The 21542-nt window shown below is 54.8% G+C and overlaps 1 protein-coding gene across 2 annotated transcripts in view; it reads left to right on the top strand.

Annotated features, from left to right (window-relative positions):
* The window catches only part of LRP1 (LDL receptor related protein 1), an 80227-nt gene that overhangs the window by 13297 nt on the left and 45388 nt on the right, over nt 1–21542 (top strand). For both annotated transcript variants that reach the window (XM_019960978.2, XM_070789433.1), the window contains exons 4-15: nt 772–891; nt 2675–2803; nt 2924–3187; nt 12230–12392; nt 12486–12708; nt 13696–13885; nt 14336–14479; nt 15646–15882; nt 17098–17278; nt 18133–18355; nt 19486–19687; nt 20035–20160. In XM_019960978.2, the coding sequence (XP_019816537.2) occupies nt 772–891; nt 2675–2803; nt 2924–3187; nt 12230–12392; nt 12486–12708; nt 13696–13885; nt 14336–14479; nt 15646–15882; nt 17098–17278; nt 18133–18355; nt 19486–19687; nt 20035–20160 (2202 nt within the window). The remainder of the gene's footprint in view (nt 1–771; nt 892–2674; nt 2804–2923; nt 3188–12229; nt 12393–12485; nt 12709–13695; nt 13886–14335; nt 14480–15645; nt 15883–17097; nt 17279–18132; nt 18356–19485; nt 19688–20034; nt 20161–21542) is intronic.

The raw sequence follows: 21542 nt of genomic DNA, 5'->3' as shown, positions 1-21542 counted from the left end.
TTAGCGCCTCTAAACGTCTTAGCATCTCGGGCAGCGCTCTCTCCTAGGTGGGAGGGGGGGAGCAGGGGTGTGAGGCAACTGGACAAAGGGGTCTTTGTGGCCGGGCCGCCTGGCCCCACGCAAGGCCATTAATTGGGTCGCTGGTCTGGGGGGGGGTAGCTGCTCCCCCACCTCTTCCCCCTCTTGCTTCATTCCCTTCTGTCTCCCCTGTGGAAGTGGGTCAGAGGCGGGAGGAAGATTAGAGAAAGATCCCGGGGGAGCCAGGTTTGCTTCTCTTCCTCCTCTCCTCTACCTGGGCCTCGGGCCTTCTCTCTGGGCCCTCTCGGACACCAGGGCTGGGTTGCAGGCGTGCTTCCAGACCAGACCTGGGGTCCTGCGTGGCAAGACTCGGTTCCCTGCCAACGCTTCCCGTTCAGCCCCAAAGCCAAAATTGCAGTCCTTAGGTGCTACAGGCAGGAGGCGTGTAAAGGGGCTGAGAGTCCTCACGTGTTGTTGACCAGCAAACTAGGAACGGAGCGGGTCGGGGCAGCCAGAGCAGGAAGATGCGGGTTCTAAGCTACAATTGGCAATGCGACCTTGGACCTGTCTTATACCCTCATCAGTCTCAGTTTCCTCACTTACAAAATATACTTGATACTTCCTAAGCCACTTCATCTCTGACCCTGCAGGCCTGGGAAGTGGTTACTGAAGGGTTGAGGGAAGGTTGCTGTCTGGGTATGATTGCCAGATCTGGGGGCCTGAGTATGTGTCACCTGCCACCCCCCCCCACAGAGCAACGAGGACAGTGTTCCCATCTGGGCTGCCAGCACCACTGTGTCCCCACACTCAACGGGCCCACCTGCTACTGCAACAACAGCTTTCAGCTACAGGCAGACGGCAAGACCTGCAAAGGTAAGTGTGCACACGTGCACATACTGGGGTTCAGGATGTGCTGGGGGGTGCTGGGTGGACAGTGGGCTAGGTTGGGGAGGAGAAAGCTTGAAAGGTGCAAGACAGGATGCGGGTCTACAACACACCTTACGGCCTCAGGGCGTGGCTGTGGGCCCTAAACATTTGCTTCTGCCAGACTTTTCAAAACTCATCTTAAAAATTATATAGGTCAAGGTCAAGGACTTCCCTGGTGGTCTAGTGGTTAAGATGCACTTCCAATGCAGGGAGCACGGGTTTGATCCCTGATAGGGGACCTGGGATTCCCCCATGCCATACAGCGCAGCCAAAAAAAAATAATAATAATAATAAATAAATATATATATAGGTCATATGTGAGTTTTCTTGTTTAAAAAGGTTTAAAGCATTACAGACAAAACCAAAGTCCCCTTTAACAAATCCTCTTTAGTTACGGTCCCTCCCCCATCTCTCTGGAAATCAGCTCTTTTTAACAGTTTGCTACTTCTCTGTCCAGGCCTTTTTCTATCCAGGTATACATGTATTCACAGAGAATCTAATTGAAAGTACTGTTTATGTGCATGGGATCTTGTTTACATAAATATCATACTGTATATGGCTTCCCAGGTGGCCTAGTAGTAAAGAACCTGCCTGCCAATGCTGGAGACATTAAGAGACATGGGTTTGATCTCTGGGTCAGGAAGATCCCCTAGAGGAGGGCATGGCAACCCACTCCAGTTTTCTTGCCTGGAGAATCCCATGGACAGAGGAGCCTGGTGGGCTACTGTCCACGGGGTGGCAAAGAGTCAGCCATGACGGAAGCGACTTAGCACGCACGCACATACTGTACATATTTGTTTTTCAATTTTTTCACCCAGTATGTTCTAGAGATTTTTCTGTGTTAATGTGTAGAGATCTACCCCATTCTTTTTAAAACCACGGTGATGTATGACTATTACCACAGTTCACTTGGCCATCTCCCTTTGGATGAGTAAGATGTTCCCAGTTTCTCTCTGTCACAAACAATGCAAACTCTTCTGTTTTAAATGTACCTCCTTTTGGTCTTGGCACAAATGTAGCCTTCTCAGTGACAAATGTAGCCTTCTCAGTGAGACTCCTTATAGCCCTAAAACCGCATCCCCACTGCCTGCATTCTCTGTCCCCTTTCTCTGCTTAGTATTTTTTCATAGCACCAGCTACTTCCCATCGCACTAACTCCTCTAACATGTCATTTACCTTTTAATTTTATTTATTATTATAATAACAACATTTCATTTATTATCAGAATTTAAGTTCTTTAAAGAATATTTATTTATTCATTTATTTGGCTGCATTGGGTCTCAGTTGTGGGACACGGACTTAGTTGCCCCATGACTTGGGGGATCTTAGTTCCCCGACCAGGGATTGAACCCACGTCCCCTGCATTGCAAAGCAGATTCTTAACCACTGGACCACCAGGGAAGTCCCGGAATTTAAGTTTTAAAAGGGCAGCAGTTTGAATCTATTTTTTTGCTGATGTGTCCCCCGAGCCTAAGACTGTACCTGGCACATTGCAGAAATCTTTTCTGAATGAATGGATGATAAGCACGTGTGTAGATACATCTCTAGAGTGGATCCCAGGTCTGGGGCTAGGTGGTAACGTTTCCACATTTCTTGTTGCAGTAGATTCTGTCAAACTGTTCTCCGAAGTAGCTGTAGGGATGGACACACCCCAGGTGTTGTCTGAGGGCACTCCCTTCCCTGCCCTCGGTAGGCTGGAAATGACCACGCTCTCGCCTTTTCCCGGCAGACTTTGACGAGTGCTCGGTGTATGGCACCTGCAGCCAGCTGTGCACCAACACAGATGGTTCCTTCACGTGCGGCTGTGTGGAAGGGTACCTGCTGCAGCCAGACAACCGCTCCTGCAAGGCCAAGAATGGTAGGTGGGCTTACCTGCGACCGTACAGCTAGGCGCCCTCGGTGTCGTTCCCTGATGGGGAGAGGCCAGAGCGCTGCCAGGGCCGCTTGCTGCCCTAACCCTTGTCTCCTGTGTCTCCAGAGCCGGTTGACCGGCCCCCTGTGCTGCTGATTGCCAACTCGCAGAACATCCTGGCCACGTACCTGAGTGGGGCCCAGGTTTCCACCATCACACCCACCAGCACACGGCAGACCACAGCCATGGACTTCAGCTACGCCAACGAGACGGTGTGCTGGGTGCATGTTGGCGACAGCGCTGCCCAGACACAGCTCAAGTGCGCCCGCATGCCCGGCCTGAAGGGCTTCGTGGATGAGTACACCATCAACATCTCCCTCAGCCTGCACCGTGAGTCACCTGCTCCAGCACAGGGAGCCGGCGAGGGTGGGGGAGATGGGCGAGGCAAAGCCTGTCTGGGACAAGCTGGGTTGGGGGAGTGGATAGACAGGATGACCCTTGACTGGTCCAGGAGCCTAGACAAAAGCCCCTGACTGAGGCCGAGGCAGCGAGTTGAATGTTGTGACCCTTGTTTGGGGCCGGGGCAGAGCTATGTCCATGCTTCTTCTCCTCTCTCTGAGCTGAGTCTCTGATGGCTCCAGTGTTTCTGGCCCAGGGCAGAGAAGGGCCTCCTAGAAGTGCCCAAGAGGACAATGTCTGGTCAACCTCCAGAGACCAGGGACCATCCCTTTTCAGAGGGAAGAATGTCGATTAGTCCATAGAGGGGTTTTCCCACATGGTGGGAGCCACAACAAAGGAAAAAAGGGGCCTGGAGCCAGAGGAGCCTTGCTAAGTTGTGGCTGAGGGCAGAGGAGCCGGGACCAGGCTGGGTCCATCTCCGTATCTGTCGTTTCCCTTGAGGGGGTCGCCAGAACTGGCTCCCTGCCACAGCGTGGCTGTGGGGGTCCTGAGGCTGTTTCTGGGGGACAGGCTCTGTGGCAGGAATGACCCCACTGGGAATGCTATCAGATATCCTGGATGTTCCCCTTCGAGCTCCCACCCGAGGCTGTACGTGATGCCTCAGAGGTGGAAGATGGGGTGTGGCTGGGGACAGGGCCAGGGCAGAGGTCCGCTGCCTCGAGCACTTCTGCTCATCTCAGATGCTGCTGCTACATGAACAAACAAAACCTCTGCATCATCACATCTCCAGGAAATGCACCACAGGGCTGAGAGGGGACGTCTGGCCTGTGGTTGATCTGACCCCCGGAGAGGGGGTGGCTTGATCTGTGACCTTGAGTAAACCAAAACTCCCTGTCTCAAGTTTTGGTTTCCTAATCTGCATAATGGGCTTGAGCTTGTCTGGCAAAATCAGATAAATTGAAGTGAAAGCCAAAAGTCACTAGAGGCCATGCAGGAGGTTTAGGACGGTGAACTGGGGCCTGTCCAGAAGATCTTGAAGTTTCTTCCATGGGTCCCCACGTGATGATCTGTACAGAAATCCCAGGAGGACCCAAAGGCTCAGTTCTGGTGGGAACAGGAGTTTCTCTGAGGGCCCCCCTCCCCTGCGGCCTCATCGAATGGTCCACAGCTCAGCCGCAGCCCCTCCACAGCATCCCAGGGGGGTCCTTGGGCTGTTGGTGACCAAAGCCTGCCTGTGATAGACCTGTCATCCTTGGAGTACTGGGCTGGGGGCTCAGCCAATACCTGGCTGGCAGAGCTCTTGAGGGGCAGGCAGCTCAGAAACCCCATGGTAGGTAGGGTAGGATTAGGGCAAGACCCCATGAGATAGCTGCCCTCTCCCTGTTCCCTGTCAGCAGCCCCACCCATCAGGCCTGTCTGGGCAAACAGCTCCAGCCCTTCCCTCCCTGGCCCTGCCTCAGGGCAGACGATGGGCTGATGGGCTGGTGGGTAGGTGTCCTGGTGGGGATGCCCTGATGGAAACCTTCTCTGCTTTAGCTCTGACCTGGCCCCTCTCCTGCCTTCCTCCCCAGGAGAAGCAGGAAATAACCTCAGGCGGGTACCCCTCCCTTGGCAAACAGAGAGTGTTGCCTTCAGAGTCTGCTAGATTCGTTGGGCCCCTCTGGGGCAGAGTCCAGGAGCCCGGAAGAGACCAGAAGGTTCTGGGGAGAAATGCTACCGGGGTGAATGAATGGGTTCCTCTTGCCCCGGCCTCTGTCCCTTCCTTTGGCCCTGCCTCCGCCCATGCCGCCTGACTGTCTGGCTGTCACCCTGAGGATGGCTGTTTTGCTCTCATCCCACAAACTAATTATGGGCCCTGAGCTGAGAATGTCAGGAGTGTCTCTCCCCAGCACCCTCCACCACCCCCAGCTCATCCCCCTTCCCAGGAGAGGCCGATGGCCTGCCCAGGTGCCAGCGAGAGCAAGCGTGGCTGGCCCCAGGCACTCACCTGTGCAGGGGGCCTGCTGGCCTGTAATTAGCTCCCCCAGGGGCAGGAAGAAGAAGGCTGCTGCTTTCTCCTGCTTTCTCTTGGCCCTCTGGGGGAGCCCTCCCTGCAATCATGCCATTCTTGGCTGACCGTGACCTCCATCGGGCCCCTGGGCTGAGCCCCACGCGGGAGGGAGGAGCCTGACAAGGGAGAGGTGCTGGAGCCCAGAGCCCAGGGCCTGAGAGAAGCCTGCCTGCTGGTGTGGGAAGAAGGGGGAGACTGCCCTGGAGAAAACTCTGGAAACAGAAATAGAATAGAAAGAAGGAAGGAGGCCAGGAAGTGAGCTTGTTTCACATGGGTCCTGGGGCATGTATGTGAACCAGACCTGCTCTGAGTCCTGAGCCCTTGAAGGGCCCCGCCCGGGCCCTACAGTGGTCAGCACAGCTTCATGCGAGGCTCTATGGGACAGGCTTAGGATTGAGGTCCTGCTGTTTCCTGTCTGAGCCCAGTCCCTTCCATCCATTTCTACTCAAGTGGGAAGAGATCCACTGACCATGTCCTCACTCGTCCTGACAGGTGTGTGTGTGTGCACGTGAGCACTTTCCTACCTTAACTCGCCGGGCTGCCAGCCCTTCCTTCCCCAGCCTATGTCTTTCGTTGGCCTGGGTGGGAGGTGGGTCTTGGGGACTCAGTGTTCATCTCTTTCCCTCCCTCCTGGAATGTAACCCCAGGGCCCATCCTTCCCTTGGCCATGCGTGGCAGGATGGTCAGGTTTCTGAAGACTCTGATCCCATGACTGGACAATGTGATGGGAACAGCCAGGAGATTTTCAGGGAAGACCCTGGACCCCCCGCCCCCACTCAGGGTTTACGACTGCCTTTCCCTGAGTGGGCCTGGAGAAGGAAGTGGCAACCCACTCCAGTACTTTGGCCTGGAGAATTCCATGGACAGAGGAGCCTGGCAGGCTACAGTCCAGAGGGTTGCAAGGAGTTGGACACAACTGAGTGACTAACACTTTCCCCAAGTGGGAACGCCTTCATGTTTATGTTGTATGTGGACATGCGTTTTTTTACTATTATATTAAGAGTTATGTTATTATTTAATACCTATTAGGAAACTCCTCGTAGAGGGCAATGGCACCCCACTCCAGTACTCTTGCCTGGAAAATCCCATGGACAGAGGAGCCTGGTGGGCTGCAGTCCATGGGGTCGCTAAGAGTCGGACATGACTGAGCGACTTCACTTTCACTTTTCACTTTCATGCATTGGAGAAGGAAATGGCAACCCACTCCAGTGTTCTTGCCTGGAGAATCCCAGGGACGGGGGAGCCTGGTGGGCTGCCATCTATGGGGTCGCACAGAGTCGGACACGACTGAAGCAACTTAGCAGCAGCAGCAGCAGCAGGAAACTCCTACAGCTGGCAAGTCAAGTCTCTGATTTCATAGATTGTTTAGGATGCAGCAAGATAAGAAAAGTGAGCGGATGTAAAGAAATGGTAGATAAATGGTAGAGCAAGCTGTGCATAAACACTTCAAGCATTTTGGAAATGAGAGACCAAAGACTGAAGTTCTGGAAACAGCGGCCCTGAGAGGTCAGCAGTCCTGGCCTGCCCACCCTCCCACCTCACCTCTGACCACCCTCTGAAGGAACCTCAGGTCCTGTCCATCCTCCTGCAGGGCCGCCCCTGGGCAGGGCTAGAGGTCAAGTGTACCAACTGCCCCACCCACCGCAGCCCTGCGTGACCTTGGCTTCACTCCTCTGACCTTAGCTCTCAGGATGTTTCCACCGTAGAAAGAACAGGCATAGACCTCAGGACTGGGGCCCTGGGAGGATGTGTGTGCATGTTGAGAGGAGGTTCTGAGGTTGCCAACAGAGGCCTGAGGGAAATAAGATTTGCTGTAGTCACTTTATCTGGAGCTGTGTATGGGGGTATGCTCCAGAGGTGCCCTCGGAGGCCCTCAGGTTTCTCCCCGGTACCCTGCTGCACAGGGAAAGAGGAGGTTGGCCGGGAGGCCTAAAAAAGGCCTCCTAGGCTGCAGGCTGTGAGGTTGCGAAATGGGTCCCTAAGTCCAGCTGGCCAACTTCACTTTTCCCTCCCTCGCATGTGTGCGTGCATGCGTGTGTGTGTGTGTGTGTGTGTGTGTGTGTGTGTTTAAAATCACAACAGGAAATAGGCCAGTGATTTGTCTAGAGGAGGGGCAGAGAGAGAGAGTTGATCCTCTGAGTCTGATGAGCTGGCTTCCCGGCTGGCAAGGGAGCCACCCTCCCATGGAGCGGGTTACCCCCGACCCTCTCAGCCCCCACCCCAGCCTACAGAACACTTCCGTGTCACAGAGGAAAACCAGCCACCCACTTCTTTGGCCTTTCTCACCTGCTGGGTGTCAGAATATCGAGGGGCTCTCGCCAGCCCACTCATTGGCCTCAAGCTCCCCACATCCTGGTGCTTTTGCTTCCCGTTCCCTTTCCCAGTTTCCTCACATTTAATAGCCCTTTGCTCCTCTTCCTGGCCAGGCGGGGCCGGCCCTGCGTCTCACGGTGCAGTTCCAGCCCAGGGCTCTCCTCCCCCGCTGTCTCCTTGAAGCTGCCTCTCCACCCAGCCTGCTCCCAACAACCCCCTCCCTGTTTTCAAGCCAAAGGAAGTAACTTAAGCAAGAGAGATGCGTTTTAGAGCCCAGCAAGCATTTCTCAATAGTGGGAAGACCCTGGTTCTGTACTTTGAATCAGAGCTGCAGAGTCCGAGTGTCTCACCCCGGGACCCAGGACTGAGCCTGTGTGGGCCTGGGCCACACAGAGGAGGGCAGTGGGGCTGGAAGTACACGCGGGACAGGGAGGGGGCCCAGTGGGTAGAGCTGACCCCACCTGGCTGATCCCCAGACCTGCTGGTAGAACAAGAAGAGCTGAAGTCAGGACCCAGCAGGAAACAGGAGCGTGCAGACACGCCGTTTAGCAAAGCTTCTGCCAGGCCCGCCCAGTGGTCTCCTCCCTACCTGCGAGGGCCCCAGACCCCCGAGCATCTCTCCCAGCCCCTGGGTGAGACACCAGAGTAGCTCTGACAAGGAGGAAGTTTGTCTGTCTTGGGCATCCTCAGGCCAGAAAAGAAGGATTCTGGAAGAAGCAGGGAAGGGAAAACTGATGTCCCAGCACTGGGACAACAGCATGAGCACTCAGTACTCACCAAATATTTGTTGAATGAATCAGTATGTGTGTGTCGGGCACCGGGCACAAAATGAAAAACGGTGCCCTGCCCTCACGATATTTGTCATCAGGTAAACAGGCTGTGGTAAGAGGAACTCCTGGGGCTTCTGAAGGCCTGCTACACAGAGATCTTCCTCCTGGGGGCCTGAACTGTCTTGATGAATAGTAGGCGTCAGCCCCAAACTGCCCACCTTTAGTCAGGAGGCCACATGGCTCTGGCTGAAGGCACAGATGGAAAAGGCAGGAAGGATGGGTTTGAGGAGAGAGAGGATCAGGGGATTGTATGAACAGCAGCTCCCATTAGTAGAGCGCTTATCATGTGCCAAACCCTGTGCTGAGTGCTGTTAATGGCATCATCCCATTTTCCAGATCAGCAGACTGAGACTCAGGGACATCAAATAACTTGCCCATAGTTCCACAGCTGGAAGGTGACAGAACCAGGATTCAAACCTGGGCTGGGTTGTCAGTGTTGAGGCTGGCTGGGCCCAGGGTACAGAAAGTGATGGGAGAGTTTCCTGGAACAAGGCCAAGAAGTCCGTGTGTTCCTCGGGATGTGGTTAAGGTGGAAGTGTGGTTTTCCTTCCTTGTCCAGGGACCTTGTACTCTATTTGCAATCTCCGGGCGTGTGGATGTGTTGGGGGATATTTCCCCCAAAGCATAGAGGCTCCCTTTCTTCCCCAGGATTACTTTAGGAAGAGTGTCTTAAATCCTGTGGCTGAAGCTAGGGTCTTCATGGGACTGAGGTGGGTGCTGTTGTTTCTGGAAAAGCAGCCACTGTTTAGGGAGATGCTTCTTGAATGATGTGAAGGATGGAGACGTTGAGAAAAGCTGGAGTTGTGGGGAGTGCAGAGTGCTGAGCACTGGGGCGGGGGCACAGGGAGGCCTGAGCATTCACACACACACCCCAGGTCTATTCTGGGGCCTGGAAGTGAAAGTCCTTTGCAACATCACCGACAGGCTGTGGTCTCTCCTCTGTCTCATCGCCCTCCCAGCTTACTAGCTGCCTCCTATACTCTGGCATCCCTGGCCCCTCAGCTCTCAGACCAGCCCCAGACTCCTCCCACCACCACACAGCATCCCTCTCCTAGGGTTTACCTGAGATTCTCCTGTCTTCAGGATTTGGGGTCTTTGGCCAGGGGCCTTCTGGAAGGTCTCTGAAGTGGATCAGTCCTGAGAAGGATGGCCCATGAGGGGATAGCTGCTCTCTGGGTGTGTGGGACCAGAATGTGAGGTCCTCTAGGCCAAAACCCAGGACTGCATTTGTCCCCTCCATACTGTGGAACAGGGGGACTCCACTTGTCCCCTCTGTGCCCCGGGACAGGGGGCAACAGTCCAGCACCACCTTCGGAGGGAAGGTGCCCATTTGAGCCCATCTCCTTATGCTTGGAGTGGGAAAAGTGGCCAAGCACGTGTGTATGTGTGTGCCTGTGAGTGTATGTAGTGTGGTGGGCAGAGGAGTTTGGACTTGAGAAGAAAGGAAAATAATGTGATGGAGAGGGGTTGGATAACAAAGGATTTTTACTTGCAACTAATAGTCTCCAGCTGCAAAAATACCAAAGCGGAGCCTAGGCCAGGCCGGGGATTCCTGTTCTTGCCAAGTCCTCACCGGCCTGCTGAGCAGGGCTTTGCCTGGCCTTTGGGAGGTGGAAGGGGGGACCAGCCAAGGGTGAATATCAGAGAGCGAGGACAATCCCTTCTGCCTTCTTTCCCGGAATTGGCAAGGAACCCAGGCCAGGAGGGAGGCTTGAAGGTCAGCACATCCTGGGTCTGGAGGAGAGGATGTGGAGCTCCATCCAAAACAGGGGCATCAGATCCCTTCAGGTTTCTTCCTCCTCCCCTCTTGCCAAGGGAAGGGCGCATGGGGGAGCAGTGACAGTGTATTGCCAGCCTGGAAGCTGGGCAGTGACTCAGGGAAGCCTCAGGAAGTTGGAGAGAAGAACGCAGCTGCACCAGCTGGTGCTGGGGAAACAGCTTCGAATGAGAAGGTCCATCTACGTGCCAACAGCCCCCAGACCCCCACTGTGCCCACCAAGTAAAGGGTGCACAGCCCTGTTTGCCTTTTAATCTGTTTGCCTTTCAGCCACATTGCTGGCTGCCTGGGACTGTGGCAGGTCCCCCACTCACCCCGACTTGGGACCTTGGTTTCCTCTGGATGCGGCCCAGCAGCCTTCATTTTCATCTGCTTTCTCTGGGATAACAGTGTGGGGTCATTTGCTCGCCTAACCCCTGCCCTGGCCTGGGACCCATGAGCTCCTTCTCTCTGCCTTTGTCAGGATGGGACAGTACTGGGGCGCAGAGGAGACAGTGTCTGGGTTTAGGGGCACCTGAGCACTCACGGGGTAACAGCTCATGCCTGTGACTTCTCCTTCCAGTTGTCTTGGGGTGGGGTGCAACAGGGGGGACCTGAAGAGGAAACTAGTTTGATGAGAATCTCAAATTGGCTCTTTCCCTTCCTCCCTCAGCTTAAGTCCTGTGACTGTGAGTCAGTGTCAGGTCCTGGCCAAGTTCCTTGGGAGCCACGTTCCTGTTCCCTTGGCCCCCCCAACCTCCATCCTCTGTTAAGAAACAGCCCCTGAATCCCTGTGGGGAAGGGGGAGGATTAGCAGAAAGCCTAGTCATTATACCTGTAGCTGTGCAAGAATTGAAGTCCTTACTGGGTTGATTGTCGCTAGTGGGAGTTTCCAGTAAAAAAAAAGTTTCAGCCAAAGGCAGATGGTCCAAAGATTCCTTTGCCTGTTGGGGAAACTGGTGGAAGTAGAATGCAAGGCAGGGGTCCAGGGAGTCACTGTCTTGGAGATGTCCCAGCTTGCTAGAGGCATTACCTCTGATAGTAGTAGTTGGAGGGGGCTGTGGATGGATGGGAGCCAGTGGGTCCTCCAGAGGAGTCCCACCACCCAGGACAGCAGGGGTCCCATCCCCAGACTTCCTGCATCCTGGACTTCCTGCCCACCCCTAAGTCTGAGGTCCTTTTGATGTAGACTGAGTGTGGGCACCTGGCCTGCACCCTTCTCCCACACTCCCACCCTTCTGAAGCTCCCCCTGTTTATGAGTCATGCCTCAGTTTACCTTCAGAGTCCTTTGGTGGTTCTCCTTCTCTGTGCTCTCTTCTCCAGCCCTATATCTTATTTCCCACTCCTTCCACCCTCCCTAGGACAGAGGAAATTGAGCAATAGGGAAGTAGAAGCGTTGGCCATGGAAATGAGAACAGGAAATCTGACCCATGTCACTGGTCCCAATCTTTTGCCACCGTGGACCTTCCTTTTTCCATCTCGTGGGCCCTGTATTTGAACATTCTCTTCTCTTAGATTGGATTTACTGATGGATGCCTGGCTTTTCCATTTTGAAAAGTCAGGAAACACGTATAGCTTCCGGTTGGTGCTCCTGGCTGGCGTGAGATAAGCCGACTCACCATACAGAGTTGATAAAAAGCAGAGATGTGTGATGTTTTATTAGCCTGAGTGCTCTTAATCCAAGAAAAAGCAAATTTTAAAAATTCTGGAGTGACCTCGTGGACCTGTCCTCACTGCCTTTCGGAAGTGCAGGAAGATGGGCCCGTTCAAGCAGGGGCTAGAGTTGGGAAACCTGTCAGTCAGCCAGCCAGCCACTGATTTCCTGCTGCCCATGTGTGCCACCCTGAGCTCGGCCTGGGAAGCAGGGCTGTGAAGGAGTATACTCAGAGACTTGTCTTTGGAGAGACGCGGTTGGTGAAGGATGGCCAACAACACCAGGCAAAATATGCCACTGCCGGTAGCTCCCGTAGGACCTCAGGGAGGAGAGACAGCCGTGGCCTGGGTGGTGAAGGAGGGCGCCCCAGAGGAGGTGGGCATGTCAGGGGAGGACCTCCCCCATAGCCCTTTCATTCCCACTCTCCAGATGTGGAGCAGATGGCCATCGACTGGCTGACCGGCAACTTCTACTTTGTGGATGACATTGATGACAGGATCTTTGTCTGCAACCGAAACGGGGACACGTGTGTCACTCTCCTAGACCTGGAGCTGTACAACCCCAAGGGCATTGCACTGGACCCTGCCATGGGGTGAGCGGGACAGGCAGGGGCAGAGGCAGAGGCCCTGGTAAAAGGGAGGGTGCCCAATGTTCAGACCCAGTATAACATGCTGTCTGCCCACAGGAAGGTGTTCTTCACTGACTACGGGCAGATCCCCAAAGTGGAGCGCTGTGACATGGACGGGCAGAACCGCACCAAGCTGGTTGACAGCAAGATTGTGTTTCCTCACGGCATCACGCTGGACCTTGTCAGCCGCCTTGTCTACTGGGCTGATGCCTACCTGGATTACATTGAGGTGGTGGACTACGAGGGCAAGGGCCGGCAGACCATCATCCAGGGCATCCTGGTGAGGAGGAAGTCTCAGCTTTGGGAACCTGTCTCTAGGCCTCCCGGGACGGGGAACAGCATGTGAGGGGTTGACACAAGCACAGAGGGAGAGGACAGGTCGTGACTTCCACTTGGATGGCCACAGTCGTTTTAGAGAACACCTTTTTTACTTCCCTTTTCTTATTTGATCCCTACAGCAACCCCTGAAGAATGAGCTGGCAGGGTGATTCAGTTCCCCTTTGGTAGCTGAAGAATGTCAGGGTTCACAGGGGTTAAGTGATTTGCTTGAGGTCACACCGCTGGGAAATAGCATTTGAGCCTGGTCTAGAAGCCCTTCCAGCCCAAAGATGGCATCTCTGTTCTGGGGTAATTAGGGTGACCATCCATCCCGATTTGCCCAAGACTGTCCCAGTGTTGACTCTTGAAGTCCCCCGGGGTCAGTCTTGGACAAACGGAACAGAAGGTCACCTTAGATACATTATGCAGGTAATGGGGGCTGTTATCAGGCTTGCTTGGGGCCAGTCTGTCCTCTCAACCCTCCTGAAAGCTGGGAGCTAGAGGCGGGCTAAGAATGTTCTCTGTGGACAGAGGGTAGGATCCAACTTCCGGTCAGTGCAAAGTCACTCCATCAGTGGATATGTGCCTGATTCTGAGAGGGAGGGGTCTGGTTCCTTCCTCAAGGGGTTTGAGCCGAGGAGATAGAGTAAATCCACAGATCACCAGGCAGTAGATTACAGCCAGAAATGGAGTGTCGTCTCTGGTTAGAAGATTCCAGAAGCCCTTCAAAGAGATGCCCTGTGAAGGATGAGTGGGGTTTGACAAGCAAATCTCAAGAAAGGATAGTCCAGAGAAGATAGTCCAGGAGTAAAGCAAGGAGTTGGATAATGGGGGGATGAGTTAGGAATGCAAGTCACGGAGTCTGGATGCAAAGCTGACGGGTTCTCCAGCGGTGGAGGTAGGAATCTCTTCTCCTCTTGTGTTGATGGTTCCTGCCTGCCCATCGCAGATTGAGCACCTGTACGGCCTGACCGTGTTTGAGAATTATCTCTATGCCACCAACTCGGACAATGCCAACGCCCAGCAGAAGACGAGCGTGATCCGCGTGAACCGCTTCAACAGCACTGACTACCAGGTGGTCACCCGTGTGGACAAGGGCGGTGCCCTCCACATCTACCACCAGCGCCGTCAGCCCCGAGGTGAGTGGCACGCCGCAGCCCCTTCCGGGACCCTCCGGTGGGCACCCCTGATTCTCTTGTGTCATGACTGCTTCTCCGAGTCATCTACCCCAGAATGCCTCCCCGTGTCCGCCCCTCAGCCTCCGAATCCCACCCCGGGAGCCCCTTGCCCTCATTTCTGCTCAGGATGTCCATCACCCCTCCTGGTTCACTGGCTGGTCTCGAGTAGAAGCACCTGGCTGTGAGCAGCAGTGTGGCTCTGTCCCCTGACCACGAAAGTCCCCGCCTAAGTCTCAAGACTGGGTGGTGTGAGGGTAGAGGGATCCCAGTCCTGCAGCTTCCGAGTCCCTGGAGGGGACAGCAGATACAAAGACAGCAGTAGGAGGGAGTGTGATCAGACTTGAGGAAGCCTTCTCAGGGCCTGGCACGGGGACTTCGACGGATCCTGACCGGCTCTCCACCCTGCCCCAGTGAGGAGCCACGCCTGCGAGAACGACCAGTACGGGAAGCCAGGCGGATGCTCCGACATCTGCCTGCTGGCCAACAGCCACAAGGCGCGGACCTGCCGCTGTCGCTCCGGCTTCAGCCTGGGCAGTGACGGGAAGTCGTGCAAGAGTGAGTGCTGGGGAAGGGCTTGGGTGCCTGCTGGGATGAGACAGGAGGAGTCTGCCTCCCATAGCCCAGCTCCTTCCCTCTAAGATGCAGAAAGATGGAGGGACTTAACCAAGGTATTGTCGCTAGTGAGGGGCAGGCTGGGACTTGAACTCCCATCTGAGAGCAGGGCTTCTCCCACTATCCCATTCAGGCTCCCACTCAGAACACTGTCAACTGGCCTGTTTCAGCCCTTCATTTGTTCATCAAGTATCTAGTGAGCACGCACTGTGTCTGGCGTTGTCCTGGCAGCAAGGGTTCAGCAATGAACAAGATAGATGTTGTCTCTGGCCTCGTGGAGCTTATAGTCTGGCAGAGGAGGTGTGCAAACACAAAAATGACTTCGGGTGGTGGTAGGTGTTAGGAAGAAAATAGAGCGGAGCATGGTGTTCATGATGACAGCCAAGGCTCCCGTTGAGACGGCCCTCAGGGAAGGCATCTCTGTGGAATTGAAATTAGAGTCCAACTCTCTGTGAAGTGAGGAAGTGGATCAAGTGAACCACGTACCTGGAGGAAGAGCGTTTGTGGCAGAGGGAATCTGCAGTGCCAGGGTTCAGAGGCCAGTGTAAGCTTGGAGTGCTGGGGAGCAACAAGGAGGCGATGGGGTGGGGGACCCATGTGAATGAGGGAGATGAGGACCCAGGTTGGATTGTGTTCTAACTGGGATGAGGAGCTCTGGGTGGCTTTATAAATTTGACTCACTTCTGTGAAAATGATCATGCTGACTGCTGGGGGGAGGATGGGCAGCAGGGAAGTAGCGGGAGGCTATTTCTGCGGCGTAGGCAAGAAGTGATGTGGCTTAGACTGGGATGGCAGCAGAGGAAGTGGTCAAAAGGGATCAGATTCCAACCTATTTGGGCCACTAATTTCATTACTCAACAGTGGGTACTTACTGAAAACATGCTACTTGCTACTTTTGCTCCATTTCCCACCCCTGGAGTCCACAGGAAACCACCCCCCAGGGCGTTGTTCCCTGGGCCTTACAGGCTTTGTGTCTGTCCATGTAATTCAGATCCCCGTGCTGCCCCCACCCACTCACTGCAGGCGGAGCATCGGCTGCGTGGTGGTTGTGTGCACGTGTGTGTGTGTCTGTCTGTCTGACTTTGTGCCCCTCCTTGTGCCTGCCCTAGAGCCAGAACACGAGCTGTTCCTCGTGTATGGCAAGGGCCGGCCTGGCATCATCCGGGGCATGGACATGGGGGCCAAGGTTCCCGACGAGCATATGATCCCCATCGAGAACCTCATGAACCCCCGAGCCCTGGACTTCCACGCTGAGACCGGCTTCATCTACTTTGCCGACACCACCAGCTACCTCATTGGCCGCCAGAAGATCGATGGCACGGAGCGGGAGACCATCCTGAAGGACGGTAAGGGCCCCAGAGTGGGAGGTGGATGGTCGGGACTCCCGGGAGGTGGCACGCACCTGAGGAAGCAGGAAGCCATGTGGGGCCTGGGCATCTGTCTCCCCATGCCCTCCCTCCCAGCGTGGAGAGTCCCCTGGTAACTGGCTGGCTGGGCTGGTTGGCATGGAGATGAGGGGATAGACAGATTGACCCCTGGGTGACCCCCTTCTTGGCTGAGCCGAAAAGAGGCAGGAGGATGGATGGGTAAGGCAGCGTCCTTGCCAGCCCTTGGGAAAACTCAGGGTCTTTCTGCCGTTGGCTCTGAGCCCTGTAGCTGCACGCAGTGCACAGCCAGCGAGAGGCCTGAGGCTCCGAATCAGAGCAGGCATACATGTGCACACACAGGGTCTGTGTAGCCGGACTTCACAGCCGCCGAGAGCTGCAGGCTTACATGCCCTGAGAAAATCGTGTTTTGTGAATGGAGTCCAGTTTTCCCTTTAAGCTGCCCCAGCAGGTCAACAGTGCGTTGTCTTCTGAATACCCACCTGCGTGGAGGCTGTGAGCTCCCTAGTGCTGCACCATGCCTGCCGGGTGTTCTGAACTCCCAAACCTGCCCTCCTGACCAATCCGTCTGACTGATACTGGTTACCACCCCTGGTCCTGCTCCCCATGCCCCACCTCGACTCAGAGAACCTCAGGAGTCAGCAATCATAAGACTTTGGGGAAACCAAAAGTAACTCCTCATCAGGAAAAGATTGGGGTTCCCTCTCCCAGGGAACTGCTATTTAAGCTGGAGATGAAGCATGGAGCTAAGTGAGAAATCACTTCCTAACTTATTTTGTTAGCTCAGGGTTTTTAGGCCTGGCATGTAGTGTTCCACTTGTACCCAGAGTCACATGTCTATTGTCCCAGCTGTCTACCCACCTCAGGCCGACATACCTTCCCGAGTGAGCCCGTGTATGCCACGGAGGTTTCCTCGCTGCCATGTGCAGTTTTGAGAGACTGCCTCAACACAGATGTTGTAGCACAAATGACCTCCCATCCCCTTCCTCTACCCTCCCATCTGCTTCCTCCATCTTCCTAGCCCAGCCCAGCCTCACCACCATCTAGGGCCAGGAGGCTCCCTGTGCTCCCCAGTAGCCAAGGGCTCCAAAGTGCAGGTATCCTAAGGACCAGAGGCAGTTTTGAGCCTCCTCTGACACTCCCCCTCTGCCCATCCCCTGCCCCGCCCCATTGTAGGCATCCACAATGTGGAAGGCGTGGCTGTGGACTGGATGGGGGACAATTTGTATTGGACGGATGATGGACCCAAGAAGACCATCAGCGTGGCCAGGCTGGAGAAAGCTGCTCAGACCCGCAAGACCTTAATCGAGGGCAAAATGACACACCCCAGGGCCATTGTGGTGGATCCGCTCAATGGGTGAGTCCTCCCAGGGCCTTGGGGCGAGGAGAGGGAGAGCCAGGGACTCAGAGCCTGAGTTCCATGGGCCTCAGGACTGGGGGGTAAGACGGAGAGTGGACGGGGGAGGGCAGCGAAAATTTGACCGAGAGGAAAAGGTGTCCTTACCTACAGGGCAGTGGGAGTGATACATAGGAATAGTCTGGTCCTGTCACTCCCAGCAGAGCCCTCCCCTGGCTCCCTGAGCCCTCATCAGCCTGAGCTCCTACAAGGTCTGCCTGCAGCTCCTTTGACCTCTGCACCTCATTTCCTGCATCTGGAAGTTCTGTTCCCACTGCCTGCTGTCTGTTCCTCAAACCAGCATCCAGCCCTTCCTCCCTCAGGGCTTTTTGCTCTTGGAGTTCCTCAGCCTGGGACTCCCAAGTATTTACACATGGGGCTGCTTCTCAGCGTTCACATCAGCTCAAGTGCTACTTCCTGGGAGAGGCCTTCCTCACCAGCTGCACTCTCAGTCTCCATGCTGTCCCCCTTCCTGGAGTCCCTCCTGACCTCTATTGCTTTCCAGTGTGTGACCCTCCTGGCTGACTTGTTTCTTGTCTGTGTCCTGGGTGGGACATGGGCTCCATGAGAGAGGGGTCTTGGCAGCCTTGGGCTCACCTCCAGTGCCAGAGCTGTGCCCAACTCAGTAGGCACTCAGCACCTACTTGTTGAATGGAGGAGTGAATGAATGAATGAATGAAATGTGTGGGCCAGGGATGAGCAGGGCAAGAGGACCCTGTGAGGGGCTCTGGGAGGGCCTGCCTGGCCTAGGATCACAGGGGAGGATGCTGATGGCAGGGGTGGCCCATGTGATGCTGACCAGTAACTGCCCACAGGTGGATGTACTGGACTGACTGGGAGGAGGACCCCAAGGACAGTCGGCGAGGGCGGCTAGAGAGGGCCTGGATGGACGGCTCACACCGAGACATCTTCGTCACCTCCAAGACAGTACTTTGGCCCAATGGGCTGAGCCTGGACATCCCAGCTGGGCGCCTCTACTGGGTGGATGCCTTCTATGACCGCATTGAAACCATCCTGCTCAATGGCACAGACCGGAAGGTGGGCAGGCGTGCAGCTGTGTGTAGGTGTTCATGTGTGCATTTCTGGACTGCGTGTGTGTGTGACCGAGGCTGGGTGTCTGAATGTGTGGGCATCCGTGTGAGTCCAGGCCTGAGTGCTGCATGTGTGTTCGCCTGTGAGCTTGTGGGTGTGTCCCTCTGTGCGCTTGTGTGCCTGTGTCTTGTGTTGTTTAAGGATTGCTTCTTCAGAGTATCTCTGTGACTATTCACGTGGCCTGCGGGCCTGACCGCCTGAGCATACACATCGTGTGCACCTCAGCCTGCTTGTGCATGTACACGCAGCACACGCTGGTGTGTGCCTACACTGAGTGCCTGTGTACAGGTGCCAGACACCTAGAGACGGTGTATTCGTATGCTCGTTCATTTGGGTGGTGCGTGCTTCATTCGTGAGTTCCGTGCACGTCTAGGTGTGTGGCCCAAGCTCTCACGGTATTTAAGGCCGTCTGCAATGTGGTCCTGACCATCTCTATGATTGTCTTTCTCCCTGCTTCCCACATCCCAGCACTGGGACAGCATCATTAGACGACTCATGAGCCCAGTACATGTCAAGGCCTGCCCCCTGTGCTGTTGCTCGTGCAGACCTTCTAGCCTCTGCCCAGCCCCTCCTCACCTGGCACACCTCTCAGGGGCCACCTCCGCTGGGATGCTGTCTCCAGATCCTTTGCCACCCTGAGGACCCTGAGTTCCTTTCCTGAGACAGTGGCAGCTCCAGTGCAGGGACCATATCTTCTCCGTTTCTGAGTGCTACCTTAACAGATTCTGGCAAACGTGTGGAGGGTGAAGAAACGAATGGATGGATTCTGGCTCTCAGCCCACTGCTCTGTGTTTGCCTGTGCGTGCGCACATGCGCATATGTTGGAGGGGTATCAATGAATATGAATCAACAAAGGAGAGGAGTGTGGGCCAGCCCTCACCGTGTCTGCTGGGTTCAGGCTTTGGCACTTCACTGCGTGCAAAGCTCCCATCCTCGGGGGCTTCTGGGCTGATGGGGGAGACAAGCCCACACCCAGGCTGTGGACATATGAGTGTACAAAGCAGTGAACCCCTAAGCCTCCCTGAGGCACCCCCACTTGTCTCTCAGCTGCTGGGTAAGCCCCTGTCTATTCCTAGATTGTGTACGAGGGTCCTGAGCTGAACCACGCCTTTGGCCTCTGTCACCACGGCAACTACCTCTTCTGGACTGAGTACCGGAGCGGCAGTGTCTACCGCTTGGAGCGGGGCACAGGAGGCGCAGCCCCCATCGTGACCCTTCTGCGCAGCGAGCGGCCCCCCATCTTTGAGATCCGCATGTATGATGCCCAGCAGCAGCAAGGTACCCCTGGAGCAGGACTGGGACAGGGGTGGGATCTGGATGGTGGGCAAGGCTTCTGTGGGTGGGGTGAAGGCACTCCCAGGGAGCCTAGGCTCTGACTTTTGAGGCTCTTGAGAAGAGAGGCCCCCACCCCAATTTGACCTTCCATGTTCCCCATCACCCCTCCTGTCCCATGCCTCCATCTCCTCATCTTCAACCCCTCCACATTCCCTCTTTCTGTCTTCTCCTTTTAATGCACCGCCTCCCTTGGCCTTTCGTCTCCCTGCTCTGGCCTTTCCTGACTCTGCCACAACCCATCTCCTGTCGTCCTGTTCCTCTCTCCTGCACCCGTGGCCCCTCCTTCACAGTGGGCACCAACAAATGCCGGGTGAACAACGGCGGCTGCAGCAGCCTGTGCCTGGCCACCCCTGGGAGCCGTCAGTGTGCCTGCGCTGAGGACCAGGTGTTGGACGCAGACGGTGTCACTTGTTTGGGTACGAGGGCCCAGCTGGGGTGGGAGGTGGGGGAGCAGACTCCAGCAGAAGGCCACAGTGTCTGGATGGGGATCGGAGATGAAGGAGGCAAAGAGGGCCCTGAGGGACGCAATAGAAGTTGAGGGATAGACTTTGCTGGCGGTCCAGTGGTTAAGACTGTGATTCCAATACAGGGGGCCTGGGTTCCATCCCTGGTTGGGGAACTAAGAGCCCAGACGCTGCGTGGTGCAGCCAAAAAAAAAAAAGTTGAAGGATGGAGTGAGTGAAGGCTCTGGGTGCTAGAGGGTTTTACGGTGACCAGGGTTTGGGGGTTTTGGGAGGGCATGAAGATTAAGGGAAACTTGAGTGGCGAGCAGGACAGCTCTGGAAAGGGAAAAACATTCTTAACTTCTTTTACATTTATTTCTCTATTATTCAAGTAATACAATAGTTCAAAATATTGGAAATTAGAGAGGGGGGAAAAAGCCCAGTTTCTCCAGCAAACCACCACTGTGCTGTTAGCATTGTGGTAAGTGAACATCATCCTTTTCCCCTTAGGTGGGTTTTTACATGGCTGGAAATCGTAGTGTATATAAATGTTTTCTGCCCCTTTTGGCTCATATATGCCACAAATTTTCTGTGTTATTATTGCATTGTTTTAAATAGCCCCATTTTTAGATAAAAGTGGGTCATGTTCATTGTAAAAACAAGCAAACGCTATAGAAATATACAGAGAAGTACAAATCACCCCAAATTCCACCACCCATAGTTTGTGCTGTTATCGTTCGGGGAGCGCTCTCCGAATCTCTCTGCATTTGCTTTACTTAAACAGCGCTGCACCTGCTGTTTCCTGCGCTTGTCACTTGACAGGGTGTCATGAGTACATCAGCAGACTTTCTAATGGCCAAAGTGTGTTTCATTCAGTAAACATCCCATAATTTACTCAGCCATTTCTCTACTGTTGGATATTGCTTCCAGTTTTTTGTTATAATCACTGCCAGCATTTACTGAACACAAACTATGTACTAGGCATGGTTCTAAGCACTCCCCATGCAGTAACTGACTTACTCCTTAAAATATTCTTGTAAAGATTTTCTTTAACGTTTCTTTATTTGGCTGCGTTGGGTTTTAGTTGTGGACGTGGAATCTTAGTTGCGTCTTGCGAGATCTTTTGTTGCAGTGCAGACTCTAGCAGTGCAGGCTCAGTAGTGGTGATGCGTGGACTCCAGAGCACATGGGCTTCAGTAGTTGTGGCATTCAGGCTTTCTCTAGTTGTGGCTATGGGCTTCAAGGCACACGGGCTTAGTTACTCAATGGCACGTGGCACGTGGAATCCTAATTCCCTGACCAAGGATCGAACCCGCATCCCCTGCGTTGCAAGGCAGATTCTTAACCAGGGAAGC

The sequence above is a fragment of the Bos indicus genome, chromosome 5 (genome assembly GCF_029378745.1).
Source record: "Bos indicus isolate NIAB-ARS_2022 breed Sahiwal x Tharparkar chromosome 5, NIAB-ARS_B.indTharparkar_mat_pri_1.0, whole genome shotgun sequence".
NCBI lineage: Eukaryota > Metazoa > Chordata > Mammalia > Artiodactyla > Bovidae > Bos > Bos indicus.
This window is presented reverse-complemented; position numbering and strand designations above follow the sequence as displayed.